Source organism: Macaca thibetana, chromosome 9, assembly GCF_024542745.1.
Source record: "Macaca thibetana thibetana isolate TM-01 chromosome 9, ASM2454274v1, whole genome shotgun sequence".
NCBI classification, from domain to species: domain Eukaryota; kingdom Metazoa; phylum Chordata; class Mammalia; order Primates; family Cercopithecidae; genus Macaca; species Macaca thibetana.
Window position 1 is genome coordinate 109,871,911 of NC_065586.1, and position 20,013 is coordinate 109,891,923.

Consider the following 20,013-nt stretch of genomic DNA (forward strand, 5'->3'; position numbering starts at 1 on the left):
GTTATGATAGCAGTTGAAGTGGAAAAAAAAAAAAATTGGGCTGCTCTGAGATCCAGAGCAGCAGGGAAGCTCCACACTGACCAACAGGAGTTCTAGGAATCATCGGGTTCCAGGGTTACACCACACCCTACAGATGTGATGGGCTGGTGGGAAAGAGGCCACTGCACAGGACCTTAATTTGGGATTTCCTTCCGACTCCACTTTTTCTTCAATTGCACTGCCACCCCTTCCTTACCAACACTGACTCTTTTGGCCCAGTGCCAACCAAGTTAGAACTACTAAGATTCAGGGCCACAATGGCAAAGAAATGAAAGAAAAAAGGAGAACTCATCACCCATCCCTCTGCCCCAGTGGTGGTCTCACTGGCTGACTCCCAGTCCGAAATCTTTGGGCCATCCTCTGTCACCTGTGTACATTCCCTAATCCCCAGAAACTGGACCCAAGTGTTCTCTTTAAATAAGGAAGATTCTGACTTCAATCTTCTGTGGATCTCCAAGTCCTCTTTTGGCATCTACATCTGCTTTTGCTCTAACAGATGAATCCAAATACAAAAATGGACACAGGTATGTATGTGTATTGGGGGAAGCAGGTAGTGTTAATTACCTTTATTCTGCTTCTCATGTTTTTAAAATGTTTAGAGAACTTTAAAAGGACTTTGCTCCATCAACTGGACATCCATGTGGATGGCCAAACATATTAGCCCCTCAGTTCCTTGATCTCCTCATCACCAATGACCTTCTACGCTACACAGCTACCTGCGCCTTGCAATTTCTCTATTTTAAGATCAATCAAACATGTTCCTTCCAAGCACTACTTCCTATCCTTCAGTCAGCTTGTACCATCTGTCTTCGATGGCACATCTCACCAGGAATCGCCACCCAGGATTCTCCTCCCCAAGAATCTCCTCGTATCTCCTTTACCTTTTTATGTCCTTGGTTATTTCCTCCTTATGACCCTCTGATTCCATAAGTCAACATTTCAAGCATTCTTTAGCAAGTGTCTTAAACTCCCTTGCTCCTTTGTCCTTCCGTGGCATCTTCCTAGCAAAAATGCTAAGCTGAAAGGAACCCCAGGCCCTGGCTCCCCCATGCCTGCTCCTGAACAGCTGAAGGCCACTGGAGAAAATCACACAACCCGAACCTTGCCAAATTTACAGTCACCAACCTCAATGGACCCACAGTATTTGCAGCATTGAGAAATACTTACAAAGTAAGGAAACACAGTATATAAGGAAGGAACTCTGGGGACCCCAAAAAGTAAGGATTGCATGCTGGTAAAGAACCCAGCAAACAAAACAAAGAAATAGATCAGTATAGATGAGAACCAAGTGAGAGAGTAACCTGGAAGCAAAGAGAAGAGAAAATTTCAGCAAGGGTTGGCTCACGGCCATTGCCTCTTCTGAGCAAAGTTCTTTGTGTCAGGCCATTCCCTGGGTCAACAGCCAGCCAATAGAGAAGCAGTCGTAGGGTAAGGTGCTCACCCTGATCCCATAAGTGGTTATTCTTGTGCAAAGTTCAGCCCACTTTATCTCCTTTTGCAGGGGGTTGAGAGAGTGGCAGTTTCAGCTGGTAATGGACATTGATCTCAGCAGACATATTGAAAGAACGAGGAAGGGTCCAGAATCTTGAGGTCTTGGAGAGGATGAAGTGAAGAAACGTAAAGCATAGAAGGAAGGGAGATTGCAGTTGGAAAGTGGAGCACCAGAGGCAAAGTTATCAAAGGTCATGCAAGAATGGGTAGTTCCAAGGTCCAGAGTGTAATCATAAGAGTGAGGTACAAAAGTGAAGTAGGAGGGATTACTAATGGAGTATTAAAGTTTTCTCTGGATCTCCCTGGTCAAATTATGAGCTCTCAAAAAACACTAATCTTTCCATGTCTCTATTATCTCTAACATCTGGCACATAGTAGGCACACTGTAAATAAAGAATGGATAGGCATTTAAGCTAGCTACTGGAGATACACTGGTCAGAAGAAACAGACACAGTACTAATGGATTATACAGTCTTCTGGAGGAAGAGACAGACATTAACCAAATAATCAGACAAATGCATCTAAAATTACAAATGGCAAATGGGTACTGAAGTTAACACTGCACCATGATAATGTGTCATAAACAATCTGGCCTTGTCTGGGGAGAGAAGGAGTCACTGAGAAGTGATGTCTGAGCGAGAACTGAAGGATATGTAGTAGTTAGCCAGCAGAAGAAACAGGAGAAGAGTGAGCCGGAGAGAGGGAGCAGCACGTAGAAAGGTCAAGGTGCTCAGCATGCAGAGACCAGGAGTAAGAGTTCTTGGAAACGATCTTGAGAGGGAGGCAGGGGATGACGGAGGGAGAGAGGGATGATAATGTCTGCAACAGTTATGCTCCATCTTCGTGGCTAGCAGAACCCCAATTTTGTTCAGATAGCAAGGGAAATTATCACGATTGGTGCAAGCCAATGAAATCTCATTTCCTTTTTGCCAATGACTGGTCTTCTTGAGGTAACAGCTGATCAGTCCAATCAGATGTAAGAGAAAGTCTTATCCAGGACTTGTAGGAGAAATTTTTCTCCATGAAGTGAAAAGCACATAAGGAGAATGCTCATTTTCTCCCAACACTTCCCTGCTGCTTGAGATGGTGTGTTGTGGAAACATGATACTTACGACAGCCAACTTCTGGCCGTATGGAAAAGGCCAAGAAAATCGGAGACATAACCTTAGTTCTGACATCACTGAGTCATCAAAATAAGTCTGGAAATGCTTCACTCCAGACTTCTTGCATGATGTATGATAAATAAATTATAAGCCACTATTGTTGAGTGTTGGGTTTTTTTTTCTTTTTTAACAGCTAAAACAGTCCTAACCATAGAGCAATTTCCAAAATCAGTCATGGAAGAGAATCACATAAAATTATACAAAATGCTTTATATCATCAGTTCCTTTCTCTTTACAAACATCAGATGATTCAGACCACAACCAAACAGATGATAGAAAATAGGTCTTGGTTTGATACCATTTTTAACATAATCTAAAAGATACCCTTGTTATTACTTTGTTCTGTGTACAGCTTTCTCCTTGCTTTCCTTGAATTCTTTGTTCCAGAGAAGAGGTATAGTAAGGATGCTTTGAAGTGATGTGATTGATGTCACTCCTTTACCAGTGTCACTGACAAGGACACATTTACTATCCACATGGACAATGAGCATGCGGCATGGAGTGAAAAGGCCTGCACGCTAATAAGCCCTTGACTTTGACTCAAAGGCATAATCATAATCAGAGATAAATGGGTACTTAGAGATTTTTGGGGAAGGATAGTAATGGGATTACAAGGCCCAAATATCTGGCAACCTATGCAATATCACACAGTCAGAGTAGGCCGAGAGCAAGGCCAACTGATCTCAGCCCAGGACTCACATAGTGTAGCGTATGAAAGAACACACACAGGCTTTGGAGTCAAGACAGACCAGTCTGATTTCTGTGGGTCACTTACTAGCTGCATGATCCTTAGCTAGTTATTTAATCTCTCTAAATTTAAATTTCCTCCTTTAAAATTAGGAATAATAAAATTTATTCTGCAACAAGGTAGAATTAAATGAGATATCCTATGTAAAACAAAAATCTCCAATAAGTAGTAGGTATTGCCATGCCATATAAACTGTTCAGTTGTGTTTTGGTTAAGAGGCAGCAGAACTAAAGAGCATCTTCATGACAGAGAAGCTCAATTAACAAAGTCATCGAATAACTCATCTGATCTTTCAGATGAACAGGCGATTGCTTATTGCGACAGGTAATCCATACCTTGTTACAGGTCATTGGAGACAACTTAAAAAACCTATGCTTGTGTTTCATAGGGATGTTTGTTTCACAAGTTTAGTATTTGATGTCTGTGCCAGTTTTTGTTTGCTTTTCAGTTTTTATTTTATGGGTTCATCTACAGTACAAATAGCTTTATTAGGCTTCTTCCCCCAAAGAGTTTTGTAATACTATGGGAAAATAATACAAAAAAGCCTAGAATAGGGTGGGTTTGAAGGGTGGGTAGGTGGATGGACAGACAGATGAACAGGTTGCTGACGGAAAGCCCATCTAACTGACTCATAGGTATCCTTTCTAAAGGAACACAAGTCTGACAGTAACTTTCCCTCTTCCCCTTTTTGGTTAGGTCTCTATATTATAACAATGGTCTGTCTGGACTTTATAGTTCCCAAGTAAGTGGAAATCAGTACAAGCTTTTTATGAACTACTTAGAGCTACAACTAGTATCTGATTAAAGATCTAATGTAAAGATACTATCTGCAGAATAGTCCAAAGTTGGCCTAAAAGAACATCCAGGAAATACTGTTAGGTCATTCTTTGTCTTGTTATAAAGAAATACCTGAGATTTGGTAATTTATAAAGAAAAGAGGTTTAACTGGCCCATGGCTCTGCCAGCTGTACAGGGAGTATAGTGCTGGCATCTCTCAGCTTCTGGGAAGGCCTCAAGGTGCTTTCTTTTACTCGTGGTAGAAGGTGAGGCGGGAGTAGGCATGTCACCTGGTGAGAGTGGGAGCAGTAGAGTTGGGGGAGATGCCACACACTTTTAAACAAAGACCTCGCTACAACTCACTCACTATCTCAGACACAGAACTAAGCCATGAGGGATCCATCCCCAGGACCCAATACCTCCAGCTAGACTCCGCCTCCATCACTGGGGATTACATCTCAACGTGAGATTTGGAGGGGACATCCGAACTATATCAAATTTAAGAAGTTGTTTTTCCTAAATCAAGCAAAACTGATCCTGTGCAGGAAGCAAATAATATATTAATAATTTCTGTATGCCTGAAGTCCAGCTAGGTTTGCTAAATGAAGGAGCCAATAACATCTACCCTCCATAGGATGCAAAAGAGAAAAACAAAGAAATAACCTCTGCTGAATGCTAACTGTGGATAAAGCACTGTGCTAGATGCTTTTTATATGTGAAATTTTACTTAACTTAAAAAAAAAAAAAAAAACCTATGAAGTCAGTATTATCTGTCCCATTTTGCAGATGAGGAAACAGACTCAGAGAACTCCAGTTAACTTGCCAAGACCGCACAATGGATCCATGGCTGAGCTGATTCCAGGCCAGCTACCCTCGTGAGGATGAGGATTAAAATGATGTACTTTTACTTCTAAAGGTAGTAGAACAGGATAAAATCCATTGTCACTTCTTCCTCTCCCCTAGAAATTTGTAATATACATGAAAATATATCTAAGACACTTTGGTGGCTGGATGCCACTCAGCAGGTCTAAGCATGATGGTTTATTCAATTGCTGCTGGTGGCTGTGCAGGGGAACATGCCTAGCGCCACCCTGTTGATGGTAACACTCTGTTATGGCTGAATGAGCAACTCTTCCTGGAAACCATTGGCATGTACAAGTGTGTTAGAGAAACCAGGTTTTTTGTTTCCTCATCTGGTACAAAGGAACCCTTTCTATCCTTCCCAGGAAGACATTGGTTAATATATGGCTGAGGGAGGCAAAGGGAATTTTTTTCAGTGGTAGTTGCCGCAGACGGTTGAGGATAAATTGGCATTGTTCTCAATAAGGGTTATTGTAATCATGGTCCAAAGTCTGGCAGGAATTTTTTTATTATTATTAATTTGTTTGCTGTCATTTTTGAAATGAAATGTTTGCTTATCATTTTCCCGTGCTAGACAGCTGGGACACCAAGGCGGTTCTGCGACGAGCCACAGGTATGAAGCCCCAGAACTTCCCCCGAGGGCACAGCTTTCATTTCAATTTGGGGCAATAATAAAATCTGCTCAAGAATAGTTGTTTGGGAACTTCCTGGTGGTTCAGATTTCAAGCACAGCTTGTGCTTAATCTTCACCCAGGCACCAAGGCTCAGTGTCAGCAGGAGTTCAGGAATCTTCAGGACAAGGCACTTTCCTGAGCATTGGACCAGCGACCACTTGGCTTCCAGTAAGTACTGCTTGGTGTATCTGGTTTGGACTCCCAAGGCTGGGATGATCTAGAAGCTTTTTTGCAATTGAGCAATTGCAAATTTGGAAATGGAAAATTTTGCAGATATGCAGTATTTCCATGGGCTCTTTCTTCATAAGCTTCCTAGGCTATACTAGAGTCAGAGGGAAACAGGATGGACCTCTTGGTATGTTGTATTCCCTAAATCCAAAATAATGTTATATTTTAAATAGGTTAGGCGTGATTGTGGGGAGATTCTCCTGAATGAGATCAAACAGCTAAATCAGAAAGGTTTTCTTTTTTGTTTGGGGGCAACGACAAGAAATGCAAGCAGAACTATGACAAGACTTAATTCTACTTTCTTAGGTAGGAGGAAGAACAAAGTAGGCCAGCTCTCAAGTTAGAATTCTGGTTCTGCTTCTTTTTCATTACATGATCAAAGGCAAGTTGTGTAATCTCTCTGATAACCATTTCCTCATCTGTAAATGGGCATTGTATCATTGTAAAAACAGTGCAAGCTTTAGAGTATGGTTATGAGGATAGGATGAGATTGTATATGTATACGTGAAATTATATGTATACATATACATAAAATCTTTCATATACATATTGCTTAGAAGTGTCTGGAATGTATTAAGTACTCAAAAACTGCTACCCATTATTAAACAACCATAGAATCATAGAATATCTGAGCTGGAAAGGACCTAACAACTAGCATTTATTGAGCTTCTATTATGCACTGAGGAGTGCTCATCAACAGGGTGTCTCCAGTGATGCTCCCAGCAATCTGATGAGGGTGGTAATAACCTTTATGTTACAGATGAATAAATGGAGGTGTAGAGAAGTATTAGAAATGGGTGTAGAGAAGTATTAGAAATGGAAGTGTAGAGAAGTATTATAAAGTATCAAAGATCACATTCCTCATAATTCATGGAGATGAAATTTAAACCCAGATACCAGAGCTAGCACTCTAAACCACCACACCCTACTGCCTTATCTGTCCTCTCATTTTTATGGTGGGTGGGGAGACGAACGAAGAATGGTCACAACACACGACTCCGGAGCACTTCACAGACCCTGGAAGGACAGAGATATCCTCCAAAGCACACTTTGACATCCACAGGGTACAGGGCAGGCAAACGTTATTTGGGAGTGTCCATGAGCATGAATGTGGTGCTGTGTGGAGTTCTGCCAGGGGACCTAGGTCCAAGTCACCTCAGTCTTCTCTCAAATGCAACTTTTCATTTGTAAAATGAGCTGTCTCAGAATGAGGCCATTCTGAAACACACAAAAAGAGTATGCAAATGCATTTCATAAACTTTAAAGGCTTTAGAAATATTTTATTTTAAAAATGATTTTTTTGGCTTTTTGACAAAGAGCAGCTCAAAAACAGTGGCGTAATCTAGGGTCACTGCAACCTCCACCTCCTGGGTTCAAGCGACTCTCCTGTCTCAGCCTCCTGAGGGATTATAGGCAAGTGGTAGGATTACAGGCGCAGACCACGACGCCTGGCTAATTTTTGTATTTTTAGTAGAGACAGGGTTTCACCATGTTGGTCAGGCTGGTCTCGAACTCCTGACCTCGTGATCTGCCTGCCTCAGCCTCCCAAAGTGCTGGGATTACAGGTGTGAGCCACCATGCCTGGCAGTCCTTATTCTTAAGTTTCCCCTGGAGAAAGCGAGCCTCTGGCATGGAGAAGGGCTTATCTTGGGCTTCCTCTAAGCCAGTGAGGCTTTCTCAACTGTATTGGCTCCATGACATCCTGCCCTTTGCCCTGTTCTTATCTCTTCTTGGTGTTGCCATCCCCTAGCTCTCTTATCAAAGCCTCTTATGCAGCAAGAACAGAGAAAGTCCAAGGAAGACAGCTCCTTCAGTCATCTCAACAACACCTCCGCAGAACCACCCACTGAGTGAGGACAAGCTGCTTGGATGCGTCCCCATTGCCGCAGCTACTGTCAGCCTCAGGCCCAGGGAGGGAAATACTAAAGAAAGAATGGGAATGGGAAACTCATAACCCATCTCAGCAACGTTCATGAGCACAATCCCAATACTTACTGAAGCGGGGGCTGGTCAATGAAACACGCATGCTGTTGTTTGGGGACTAACACTAACCCTTCCTTTTGACAGGGGAGGACACACAGCCATCATGGAACCCAAACCTCAGAAGAGTCCAGGTACCCGAGGGGTATAATCTCAGAAACAGAAATCTTTTTATTGAAAATGCCCCACAGTTCCCTTTAAGCTAACCAGGATACAGAACTTGGTGGTTTTTGTGTATATTTTGTTTTGTTTCTTTTGTTTGCTCTGTTGCCTAGGCAGGAGTACAGTGACGCGATCTCAGCTCACTGCAACCTCCCGGGCTCAAGTGATCCTCTAACTTCAGCCTTCTGAGTAGCCGGCGCTACAGGCATACGCCAGCATGCCTGCCTAATTTTCATGTTTTTAGTAGAGGTGGGGTTTCTCCATGTTGGCCAGGCTGGCCTCAAACTCCTGGCCTAAGGTGATCCGCCCGCCTCAGCCTCCCAAAGTGCTGAGATTACAGGCATGAGCCACCATGTCCAGCCCCAGAACTTAGTTTTGGTGGGGATAATGGGTAACATTCTATGACAATGTTTTTGGTTTGGGGAGTGTAGCAGGAACTACTGGATTCAATTAATTATCGTGTAAGAGTTTACCTGTCTAGAAGTTTAGCATTTTCTGATTTTTATGAGCCAAATTTTCCATTCATTACCCAAAGATTATGTTAATAGTAAACTATGGGCCAGCAAAGATTAGAGAATATTTTCTTAATTTTACATGAAACTCTCACTTAGAGAAGCTGCTTGCATTGTCACTACGGCTTATTATGAGGGTAGCTCAATGTATGGTATTCAAATATCCTTGCTCATATTCATACACTTCTTTGTAGGTGAGTGGACAGAAAAGCTAAATTTAGGATGAAGTCACTTAGAAGTTAAATTATCCAATTCAACTCAAAAATATTTACAAAGCACCTATTACTAGTAAGTCTTTGTGCTTTGGGTTGCAGGGGATATACAGATTAATAGAGAGGAGTCATTGCCCTCAAAGAGTTTTAAAATGTTGTTGGTGGGAGGCTGAGGCAGGTAGATCACTTAAGATCAGGAGTTTGAGACCAGCTTGGCCAACATGGTGAAACCTTGTCTCTACTAAAAATACAAAAATTCACCGGGCGTGGTGGTGTGCGCCTGTAATGCCAGCTAATGAAGAGGCTGAGGCAGGAGAATCGCTTGAACCTGGGAGGTGGAGGTTGCAGAGAACCAAGATCGCATCATTGCACTCCAGCCTGGGTAATAAAGCAAGACTCTGTCTCAAAAAAATAAAATAAAATAAAATCTTGTCGGGAACTTAAACACATGCAAATCACTGTGCTGGGAAATTAAGATTAGCCTGTGATGGAAATCATGAAATAAGTACAAATGCTATGGGGTCTGAAGAAGAAAAAGCATTTAAGTAGCAATGAGAATCCAGAGAGGTTTTATAGGAAAGGCATTTGAGCTAGACCCTATAGGAGGAGTAGGGATTTTAAAGAAATCAGAAAAAAGAGCACATCCCAGAAGGAGGAACGGCATGACCAAAGCAATGAAATGGTATAGAAGCAGAATGTGTCAGAGCTGAATATACTTACAAGGTAGGAGAAGGGAAAATGGAGGATGAGGCTGCAGAAAGTTGTTGCCACATTGTGCCAGACCTTGACCACATGTGACAGGTAACGTTGAAGCATTTTGAGCATTTTAAGTATGGAAGCTGCATGGTCAGATCTGCATTTTAGATTTTTTTTTTTTTTTTTTTTTTTGAGACGAAGTCTCACTCTGTCGTCCAGTCCGGAGTGTAGTGGCACGATCTCAACTCACTGCAACCTCTGCCTCCTGGGTTCAAGCAATTCTCTGCCTCAGCCTCCCGAGTAGCTGGGATTATAGGTGCCCACCACCATGCCTGGCTAATTTTTTTTTTTTTTTTGTATTTTTAGTAGAGACAGGGTTTCACCATCTTGGCCAGGCTGGTCTTGAATGCCTGCCCTCGTGATCCACTTGCCTTGGCCTCCCAAAATGCTGGGATTATAGGCGCGAGCACCGCACCCAGCTGATTCGCCATATTTTAATAGCTTTATTGTAGTTTATTGTAATTGGCAGACAATAAACTATATATATATCTAAAATATACAATTTGATACAAGTTTTGATATGAAACATAAACAGGAATACCTCAGAGATATTTCAAGCTCATTTCCATACCACCGCAACCAAGCAAATATCACAATAAAGCTAGTCACATGAATGTATTGGATTCCATAAAAGTTATGTGTACACTATACTGTAGTTGAGTGTATAATAGCATTATGTCTAAGGAAACAATTTGCATACCTTAATTAAATATATTTTATTGCTAAAGTTTGCTAACAATTATCTGAGCCTTCAGTGAGTCATAATCTTTTTGCTGGCGGAGGGTCTTGCCTCAGTGTTGATGGCTGCTGAGTAATCAGGCAGGTTGTTGCTGAAGGTGGGGGTGGCTGTGACAATTTCTTATAATAAGACAACGGTGAAGTTGACCACATCGATCGATTGTACTTTCATGAAAAATTTCTCTATAGCACGTGGTGCTGTTTGGTAACATTCTACCTACAGTGGAACTTCTTTCCAAATTGGAATCAATCCTCTCAAACCCTGACTCTGATTTCTCAACTAAGTTTATGTAATATTTTAAATCCTTTATTGTGATTTCAAAAATAAACACAGCATGTTCACCAGCTGTAGATTCCATCTCAAGAAAACTCTTTTCATATCCCATAAGAAGCAGCTCCTCATCTGTTGAAGTTTGATCATGGATTGCAGCAATTCAGTCACATCTTCAGGGTTCACTTCTAATTCTAGTTCTCTTGTTATTTTCACCACATCTGCAGTGACTTCCTCCACTGAAGGAAGTTTTGAACCCCTCAAAGTCATCGGGGAGTATTGGAATCTACTTCTTCCAGACTCCTGTTCATGTTGATATTTTGACCTCCTTCTAGGAATCATGAATATTTATAATGACATCTAGAATGGTGAATCCTTTCCAGAAGGTATTCAACTAACTTTGCCAAGATCCGTCAGAGGAATCACTGTCTATAACAGCCATAGTCTTATGAAATGTATTTCTTAAATAATAAGACTTAAAAGTTGAAATTACTCCTTGATCCAGGGGCTACAGACTAGATGTTGTGTTAGCAGGCGTGTAAATGGCATTAATCTCCTTGTACATCTCCATCAGAGCTCTTGGGTGACCAGGTGTATTGTCAATGATAACTAATATTTTGAAAGGAATCTCTTTTTTTTTCTAAGTAGCAGGTCTCTGCAGTGGGCTTAGAAATATTCATCAAACCATATTATAAACAGATATGCTGTCACCCAGGCTTTGTTGTTGTATTTATAGAGCATGAGTAGAGTAGATTTAGTATAATTAAGGGCCTTAGGATTTTCTAGCTTTTAATTGAAAGTGAGAGACATGTAACTCCCCTTTCACTTGACACTCGCCTTCACTAGGAGGACATTGTAAAGTTATTAATTGGCCTAATTTCAATATTATTGAGTCTCATTGAATAGGGAGGTCCAAGGAGAGGGAGAGAGATGGGAGAATAGCCAGTCAGTGGAGCAATCAGAATACACACATTTTTTAAGTTCACCATCTTATATGGGCACCGTTCATACTGTCCCAAAACAATTACTCAAAGATCACTCATTGCTGGTCACCCTAATAGATACAATAACGATGAAAATGTTTGAAATATTGCAAGAATTACCAAAATGTGACACAGAGACACTAAGTGAGCACATGCTCTTGAAAAAATGGTCCCAGTAGACTTGCTCAGTGCAGGGTTGCCACAAACCTTCAATTTGCAAATAAAGAAAACTGCAATATAGGCAAAGCACAAAAAAGTGAAGTGCAACAAAATGAGGTCTGCCTGTATTTGATACATGTGACACCTGGGAAACCATCAAGATGGTAAATGTGGCCGGGTGTGGTGGCTCACACCTGTAATCCCAGCACTTTGGGAGACTGAGATGGGTGGATCACCTGAGGTCAGGAGTTCGAGACCAGCCTGGCCAACATGGTGAAACCCTGTCTCTACTAAAAATACAAATATTAGCCTGGTGTGGTGGTGGGCACCTGTAATCCCAGCTACTCGGGAGGCTGAGGCAAGAGAATCACTTGAACTGGGAGGCAGAGGTTGCAGTGAGCCAAGATTGTACCACTGCACTCCAGTCTGGGTAATAGAAGGAGATTCCGTCTCAAAATAAATAAATAAATAAATAGTAAACATACTCATCACTCTTGATGTTTTCTTGTGCCTGTTTGTAATCCTTTTCTGCACACCCAATCCCAGTCCCCATTGTTCTGTTTTCTCTCTAAGTTTGTTTGTATTTATTAGAGTTTAACATAAATGGAATCATATAGCATACACTGTTTTGTCTTTTTTCACTCAGCATAATTTTTAAAAAATATATCCATGGTATTGAGTGCACCAATAGTGCAGAAATAGTTCATGTGTTTTGATGAGTAGTATTCTATTATATGGATGTACTACAATTTGTTGATTCATTCACCTGTTGAATATCCAGGTTGCTTCCAGTCTTTACTTATTATAAAGCTAATATGAATATTTGTGCATTCTCTTTTGTGCATTAATTTTTGTAAAATCATATATTTCTTTATTTTAGCTAGAAGCAAAATGGCTGGGTCATATGGTTGGAGTATGCTTACTTTTCATCCAAATTTGTTAGATTTTTTTTTAAAAGCTTTATTAAGGTATAATTGACATACAGTAGGCTGACATGTTCAAAGTCTACAATTTAGTAAGCCTTGGCAAATGTACACACCCATAAAATTATCACTTAAGTCAAGATATGAGCATATTCATCAACCCCATGAACTTTCTTCGTCCCCTGCCTCCCAGTCTTCCATGCAGTCATACTTTCCCAGACAACCTTTGATCTGCTTTCTATCCCTATAAATTAGTTTGTGTATTCTGTAACTTTATATAGATATACTCATGCAGTATGAACATTTTCTGTCTGACTTCTTTTACTCAGCATAATTTTCTTGAGATTTACCCACGTCTTTTTTTAATAACATTTTCCTTTTTATTTCTCCCTTTCTAAGAACATGTAAATATAAAGTACAATAACAAGATACATATTGCTATTAATATGTATTAACAATTGTTAGCATTTTTAAGTATTAGCTCCAAGGCTGAAAGAAGGGAAGGAGAAAGGAAAGAGAGGAGGAGGAAAGGTAGGCAATAGGGAGAGGATAAGGAAGGGAAGAAAGCAGGAAAACAGAACTAAGGAAGGTTGAGCATATTTTCCCTTATTTTCCTAGAATTTGGATTTCTTTATTTTTGGTTTGCCGGTTTGTATCTCTCAAAATACAAACAGTCTTTAATTTTAGAATGTCAGAGTACTTTTATTTTAGTTAAGGCTGATCTTTTTTAATTTTTAAATTAACATAAAAATCAATTTATTTATGGTGTACAATATGATGGTTTGATGTATATAAACATTGTGAAATGGCTAAATCAAGCTAATTAACATATGCATTACTCCACATATTTTTATGGAGTAAGTTAAAATCTACTCTCTCAGTAATTTTCAAGTATATATTAACTATAGTCACTATGTTGTACAATAAATTTCCTGAGTTGCATCTGTCAATAGTTTGTTCCTTTTTATTCCCATATAGTATTCCATTGTATAGATGTATTACAATATGTTAATCCTTTCACCTGTTGATAACATCGGGGTTGCTTCCAGTCTTTGGCTGTTACAAATAAAGCTGCTATCGACATTCATGACCAGTTTTTGTATTTGTATATTCCTTTACTTAAGAGTAGAGTGGGCCAGGTGTGATGGCTCACGCCTATAATCCCAGCACTTTGGGAGGCCAAGGCAGTAGTATCGCTTGAGCCCAGGAGTTCCAGACCAACCTGGGCTACATGGTGAGGTCAAAGCTGCAGTGAGCCATGATCATCCCACCTGGGTGACAGAGCAAGATCCTGTCTCAAATAAACAAACAAAAAGAGTACAATGGTTCTTTAACTTTTAAAAGAATTTAAAGAAAAATAACAATTTTAAAGTGAACAGTTTGGTGGCATTTAGCACATTCACAATGTTGTACAACCATCACTTCTATCCAGTTCAAACTATTACCATCACTCCAGAAAAAAGGCTTACCCATAAAGCAATTTCTCCCTGTTCTCCCTTTCCCCCCAGCCCCCGTTAACTGCTAATCAGCATTCCATCTCTAGGGATTTATCTATCCCGGATATTTCACATCAATGAAATCATACAATATTTCACCTCTTGTGGCTGGCTTCTTTCACTCAGCATGACATTTTTGAGGTTCACCTACATTGTAGAATTTATCATTACTTCATTCCTTTTTACAGCTGACAAACATTCCGTTGTTCATGTATGCCACATTTGTTGATCCATTTATTAATTGATGGACATTTGCACTGTTTCCATGTTTAGCTATTGTGAAAAGTGCTACTTGAACACGTGTGAACACGTATGTGTTTGAGTACCTGTTTCAATTCTTTTGGGTATATGCCTAAGAGTAGAACTGAGGGATCATATAGTAAGCCCCTGTTTAACTTTTGTAGAAATCACCAAACTGTTTTCTGCAGTGGCTGAACCATTTTACATTCCATCACCAGTGTATGAGGGTTCCAGTTTTTCCACATCCTTACCATTTTATTTTCCATGTTATTTTACTTTTTAAAAAAAATTAGACCAGGCACAGTGGCTCACACCTGTAATCTCAGCACTTTGGGAGGCTGAGGTGGTGGGTCACCTGAGGTCAGGAGTTCGAGACCAGCCTGGCCAATATGGCAAAACCCCATTTATACTAAAAATACAAAAATTAGCCAGGCATGGTGGCAGGCACCTGTAATCCCAGCTACTCGGGAGGCTGAGACAGGAGAATTGCTTGAACCTGGGAGGCGGAAGTTGCAGTGAGCCAAGGTTGAGCCACTGCAGCCTGGGCCACAGAGTGAGACTCCATCTCAAAAAAAAAAAAAAAAGAAAAGAAACGAAAAAAGTTATGCCCATCCTAGTGAGCATGAAGTGGTTTCTTATTGTAATTTTGATCTACATTTCCTTAATGACTAAATGTGTTGCACAGCTTTCCTTGTGCTTATTGGCCATTTGCTTATTTTCTTTACAAGAATGTCTGTTCAAGTTCTTTGTTCACTTTTTAGTTGAGTTGTTTGTCTTTTGTATTGCATTGTAAGAGCTCTGTATATATTCTGGATAGTAGGCCCTGGTCAGACATATGACTTTTGATATCTTATTCTGTAGGTAGTCTTTTCACTTTCTTAATAATATCCTTTGATGCACAAAAGTTTTTAATTTTGATGAAGTCTAGTTTATCTATTTTTTGTTTGTTGCTTGTGCTTTTGGTATCATATCTAAGAATACATTGTCAAATCCAAGATCATAAAAACTTACACCTATGTTTTCTACTAAAAGTTTTATGGTTTTAGCTCTCATGTTAAGGTCATTTATTTATTTTGAGTTAACTTCATTATTTGGGATGACATAGGGGTCCAACTTCATTCTTTTGCATGTGAATACTCAGTTGGCCCAGCACCATTTATTGAAAAGACTGTTCTCTCCCCATTGAATGGCCGTGACCACTAATGTATGGGTTTGTTTCTGGACTCTCAATTCTATTCCATTGGCCTATGTATCTTATCTGTCCTTATACCAAAACCACACTCTTGATTATTGTAGCTTTGTAGTAAGTTTTGAAATTAGGAAGTGTGTGTACTCTTTGTTCTTTTTCAAGATTATTTTGGATATTCAGGGCCCCTTGGTATTTTAGATGATTTTGAGGATTAGCTTTTCCAGTTTTACAAGAAAAAAATGCCATTGGGATTTTAATAGACATTGCATTGAATTTATAGATTGCTTTAGGTAGTATTTATATCTTAACAGAATTAAGTCTTCCAATTCATAAATACGGAATGTTTTCCCAAAAATGTATGTCTTCTTTAATTTATTTCAGCAATTTTTCTAGTTTGCAGTGTACCAGTGTTTTTATCTGCCTAAATTTATCCCTAGGTACTTTATTCTTTTGGATGCTATTGTAAATGGAACTGTTTTCATAATTTTATTTTTGGATTCTTTATTGCTGGTTCATAGAAATATAGCTAACTTTTGTCTGTTGTTCTTCAATACTGCTGAATTTGTTTATTAGCTCTAGTAGTTTTCATGGATTCTTTGGGATTTTTAACATATGAGATTATGTCACTTGCAAATAGAAATGATTTTACTTCATTCTTTTCAATTTGGATGTTTTATTTATTTTTACTTATTTTGGATGCATTTTTTAATGTTTTAAACAATAAGTTTGCTAAGAGTTTTCAATCAAGAAGAGTAATGCCAGCCTCATAGAATGAGTTGAGAAATATTCCCTTGTCTTCAATTTTTTTGGGAGCCTTTGTGTAGAATTGATGATTTCTTGCTTACATGTTTGATCAAAGTGAACAGTACAGCCACTTGGGCCTAAAGTTTTCCTTATGTGAAGAATTTTTAACTACAATTCCAATTTCTTTAATAGCTATAGGAGGCTATTCAGGTCATCTATTTCTTCTTCAGTGACCTTTGTTGGTGTATTTCAAGGAATTTTTCAGTTTATCTAAGTTGCCAAATTTATTGGAATAAAGTTGTCCATAACATTTCTTTATTATCCTTTTAATATCAGTAGACTCTGTAGATATGTCCCCTCTCTCCTCCTAATATTGGTAAATTGTGTTTTCTCTCCAGTTTTTCTGGTCTATCTGCCTAGGTAGAGGTTTGTTAAGTTAATCCTTTTAATGGATTAACTTTGGTTTCATTGGTTGTCTCTGTTGTTTTTCTATGTTCTCTTTCATTGAATTCCACTTTTATCTTTATTATCTTGCTTCCTCTATTTACTTTAGGTTTCTTTCTTTTTTTTTTTTTTTTTTTTTTTTTTTCCAGTTTCATGTTCAGTTTCAGGTGGAAGCTGAGGTAATTAATTTGAGACTTTTGTTCTTTTCAAACATGGCCATTTCTAACAAAGGCATTAAAAATTTTTCTCCCTAAGTACTGCTTTAGTGGCATCCACAAATTCTGATGTCTTGTGTTTTAATTGTCATCCAGTATAAAAAACTCGCAAATTTATTTTTGGGATTTTTTAAATCTAGAGATTATTTCAGGATCTTTTAAGAGGTCTTTCTGTTATTGATTTATAATTTGATTTCCTGGTGCTCTGAAGACATGATTTATATGATTTGAGTGCTTTTTAATTTATTGAGACTTGTTTTATGGTCCAGAATATAATTTATATTAATAAATGTTACATGTGCCCTTGAGAAGAATGTATAATCTGTTGTCATTGAGTGGAGTGTTCTATAAATATCAATCAGGTAAAGTTCGTTGGTAGCATTGTTCAAGCCTACTGTATTCTTGCTGATTTTCTACAAAACAGAAGAGAAGGGAATATTTCTCAACTCATTCTATGAGGCCAGCATCACTCTTCTTGATTGAAATCTCTTAGTAAGCTTATTATTTAAAACATTAAAAATGCATCCAAAATTTAAAATATCAATTTTAGAACTATTTGTTCTATCAATTCTTGAGAGAGGGATATTAAAATTTCTGACTATAATTGTGGATGTGTCCATTTATTCATGCAGTTCTATCAGTTTTTGCTTCATGTATTTTAAAGCTCTGTTATAGGGGCATATATGTCTAAATTTTTATGTCCTCTTAGGATTAATTCATCCCTTTATTATTATGAAATGATATTCTTTGTCCTTGATAATATTATTTTCTTTAAAATCTGCGTTGATGTTAATACAGGCACTCCAGCTTTCTTTGACTAGCGTTGGCATAGCATATCTTTTTTTCCAGTTATTTCCTTGTAACCTACTTGTATTTTCATCTTTAAAGTGTGTTTCTTACAGGCACCATAGAGTTGAGTCTTGCTTTTTTATCCAATCTGGTCATCTCTGTTTTTTAATTGAGGTATTTAGACCATTTACATTTAACATGATTATTGATATAGTCCAGTGTATCATATTATTATTTATTTTCTATTTGTCCTATTGGTTATTTATTCTCCCTTTCCCTTTTTCTGCCTTCTTTCAGAATAATCAAATTTTTTATGAATCCACTTTATCTCCTTTGTTGGCTTATTAGTCATTACTTTCTGTTTTGTTATTTTACTGATTGCTTGAGGGTTTACACACATCACAGTCTAACTTCAAGTGATAGTATACCAATTCACATATAATAAAAGAACTTTACAAAAATGTATTTCCATTTTTCCCTATTGGCCTTTATGCTACTGTTGGAATGCATTTTACTTGTACATTTGCTATAATCTGCACAATACATTGGCATTATTTTTGTTTAAACAGTCAGTTGATGTTTCAGTGTTTTCAATAACAAGAAAATAATTTCATACATTTACCTCAGTAGTTACCATTTCAGTGCTCTTTATTGCTTTGTTTAAATTCAGATTTTTATGTTATCATTTCCCTTCTTCCTGAAGGACTTCCCTTGATATTTTTATACTGCAAGCCTCCTAATGATGAATTATTTCAGCTTTTATATATCTAAAAAGTCTTTAAATTGCCTTCATTTTTAAAAGATAGTTTTGCTGAATATAGAATTTTTAAAGAGTATTTTTTCAGTACTTTAAATATAGTTTGTTTGTTTGTTTGTTTGTTTTGAGATGGAGTCTCACTCTATCGCCCAGGCTGGAGCGCAGTGGCGCTATCTCGGCTCACTGCAACCTCTGCCTCCCAGGTTCAAGCCATTCTCCTGCCTCAGCCTCCCAGGGAGCTGGGACTACAGGCTTGCACCACTACGCCTGGCTAATTTTTGTATTTTTGTAGAGACATGGTTTTGCCATGTTGGCCAGGCTGGTCTCAAACTCCTGATCTCAGGAAATCCACTGCCTCAGCCTCCCTAAGTACTGGGATTACAGTCGTGAGCTGCCACACGCAACCCTTAAATATATTGTTTTACTTCTTCTTGTTTGCATTTTTTTTTTGGATGAGAAATCAGTATCTCTATTTCTTGTCTTTGTTCTGTATATAATAGGTCTTTTCTTCCTCTGGCTGCTTTTAAGATTTTTTTTCTTTATTGCTGGTTTTGAACAATTCAGTTATGACATGCCTTGATGTACTTTTCTTTGTGTATCTTGTGCTGAGCTTCATTGAACTGCTTGGATCTCTGGGATTATAGTTTTAGGTTTATAAAATTGTTAGCATTATTGCTTCAGATATTTTTTATTTCTTCCTCTGTCACTTCAGGGACGCCTATTACTTGTATACTAGGCTACTTGAAATTGTCCACAGTGTACTGGTGCTCTTTTTGAGTTTTTACATTATGTTCTAACTCTTTGCTTATGTTGTTAGTTACAATTGCCATGCCTTTAAGTGCACTAATCTTTTCTTGTACAATATTTAATCTGCTCTTATTCCCATCCAGTGTTGTGGCTGTTTTTTTGAGACATTGTAGCTTTCATCTTTAAAATTTCACTTTCGGTCTTCTTTATATCTTTTATATCTCTCCCTAACTTCTTGAAAACACTGATAATAACTGCTTTAATTACTTTCTCTGCCAATTCTAACATCTGTGTCAGTTCTAGGCCTGTTTTTATTGATTGACTTTTCCCTCATTATTGATCATGCTTTCCTTCCTCTTTGTATGCCTGGTAAACTTGGATTGACTGCCAAACATGGCAAATTTTACCTTGTTGGGTCCTGAATATCTTTGTATTCCTATGAATCTTGAGCTTTGTTCTGGGATGCAGTTAAATTTTTTGGAAACCACTTTCTTCTAAGTCTTTTATGATTTGTTAAGTGGGTTTGGAGCAGTGCTCAGTGTAGAGCTAGTAATTAGTATACAGCTAATTATTCCTCACACTGAGGCAAGACATTCATGAGAACTCTATCCAATGCCCTGTAAATTATAAGTTTTTCCAGTCTGGCTGGAGGTAACAGGCACTTTTTCTGAGCCTCTGATTTTTTTAATGGTTCTTTCTCTGGCCTCAGGTAGTT

At 38.6% G+C, this 20,013-nt stretch overlaps 1 protein-coding gene across 1 annotated transcript in view; it reads left to right on the plus strand.

Annotated features, from left to right (window-relative positions):
* PLEKHS1 (pleckstrin homology domain containing S1) overlaps positions 1-20,013 on the plus strand; it is a 50,219-nt gene that overhangs the window by 14,246 nt on the left and 15,960 nt on the right. Inside the window, exons 2-5 of the mRNA XM_050802704.1 lie at positions 5,005-5,134; positions 5,654-5,692; positions 5,834-5,921; positions 8,049-8,095. Of these exons, the coding sequence (XP_050658661.1) occupies positions 8,068-8,095 (28 nt within the window). The 5' untranslated portion in view covers positions 5,005-5,134; positions 5,654-5,692; positions 5,834-5,921; positions 8,049-8,067. The remainder of the gene's footprint in view (positions 1-5,004; positions 5,135-5,653; positions 5,693-5,833; positions 5,922-8,048; positions 8,096-20,013) is intronic.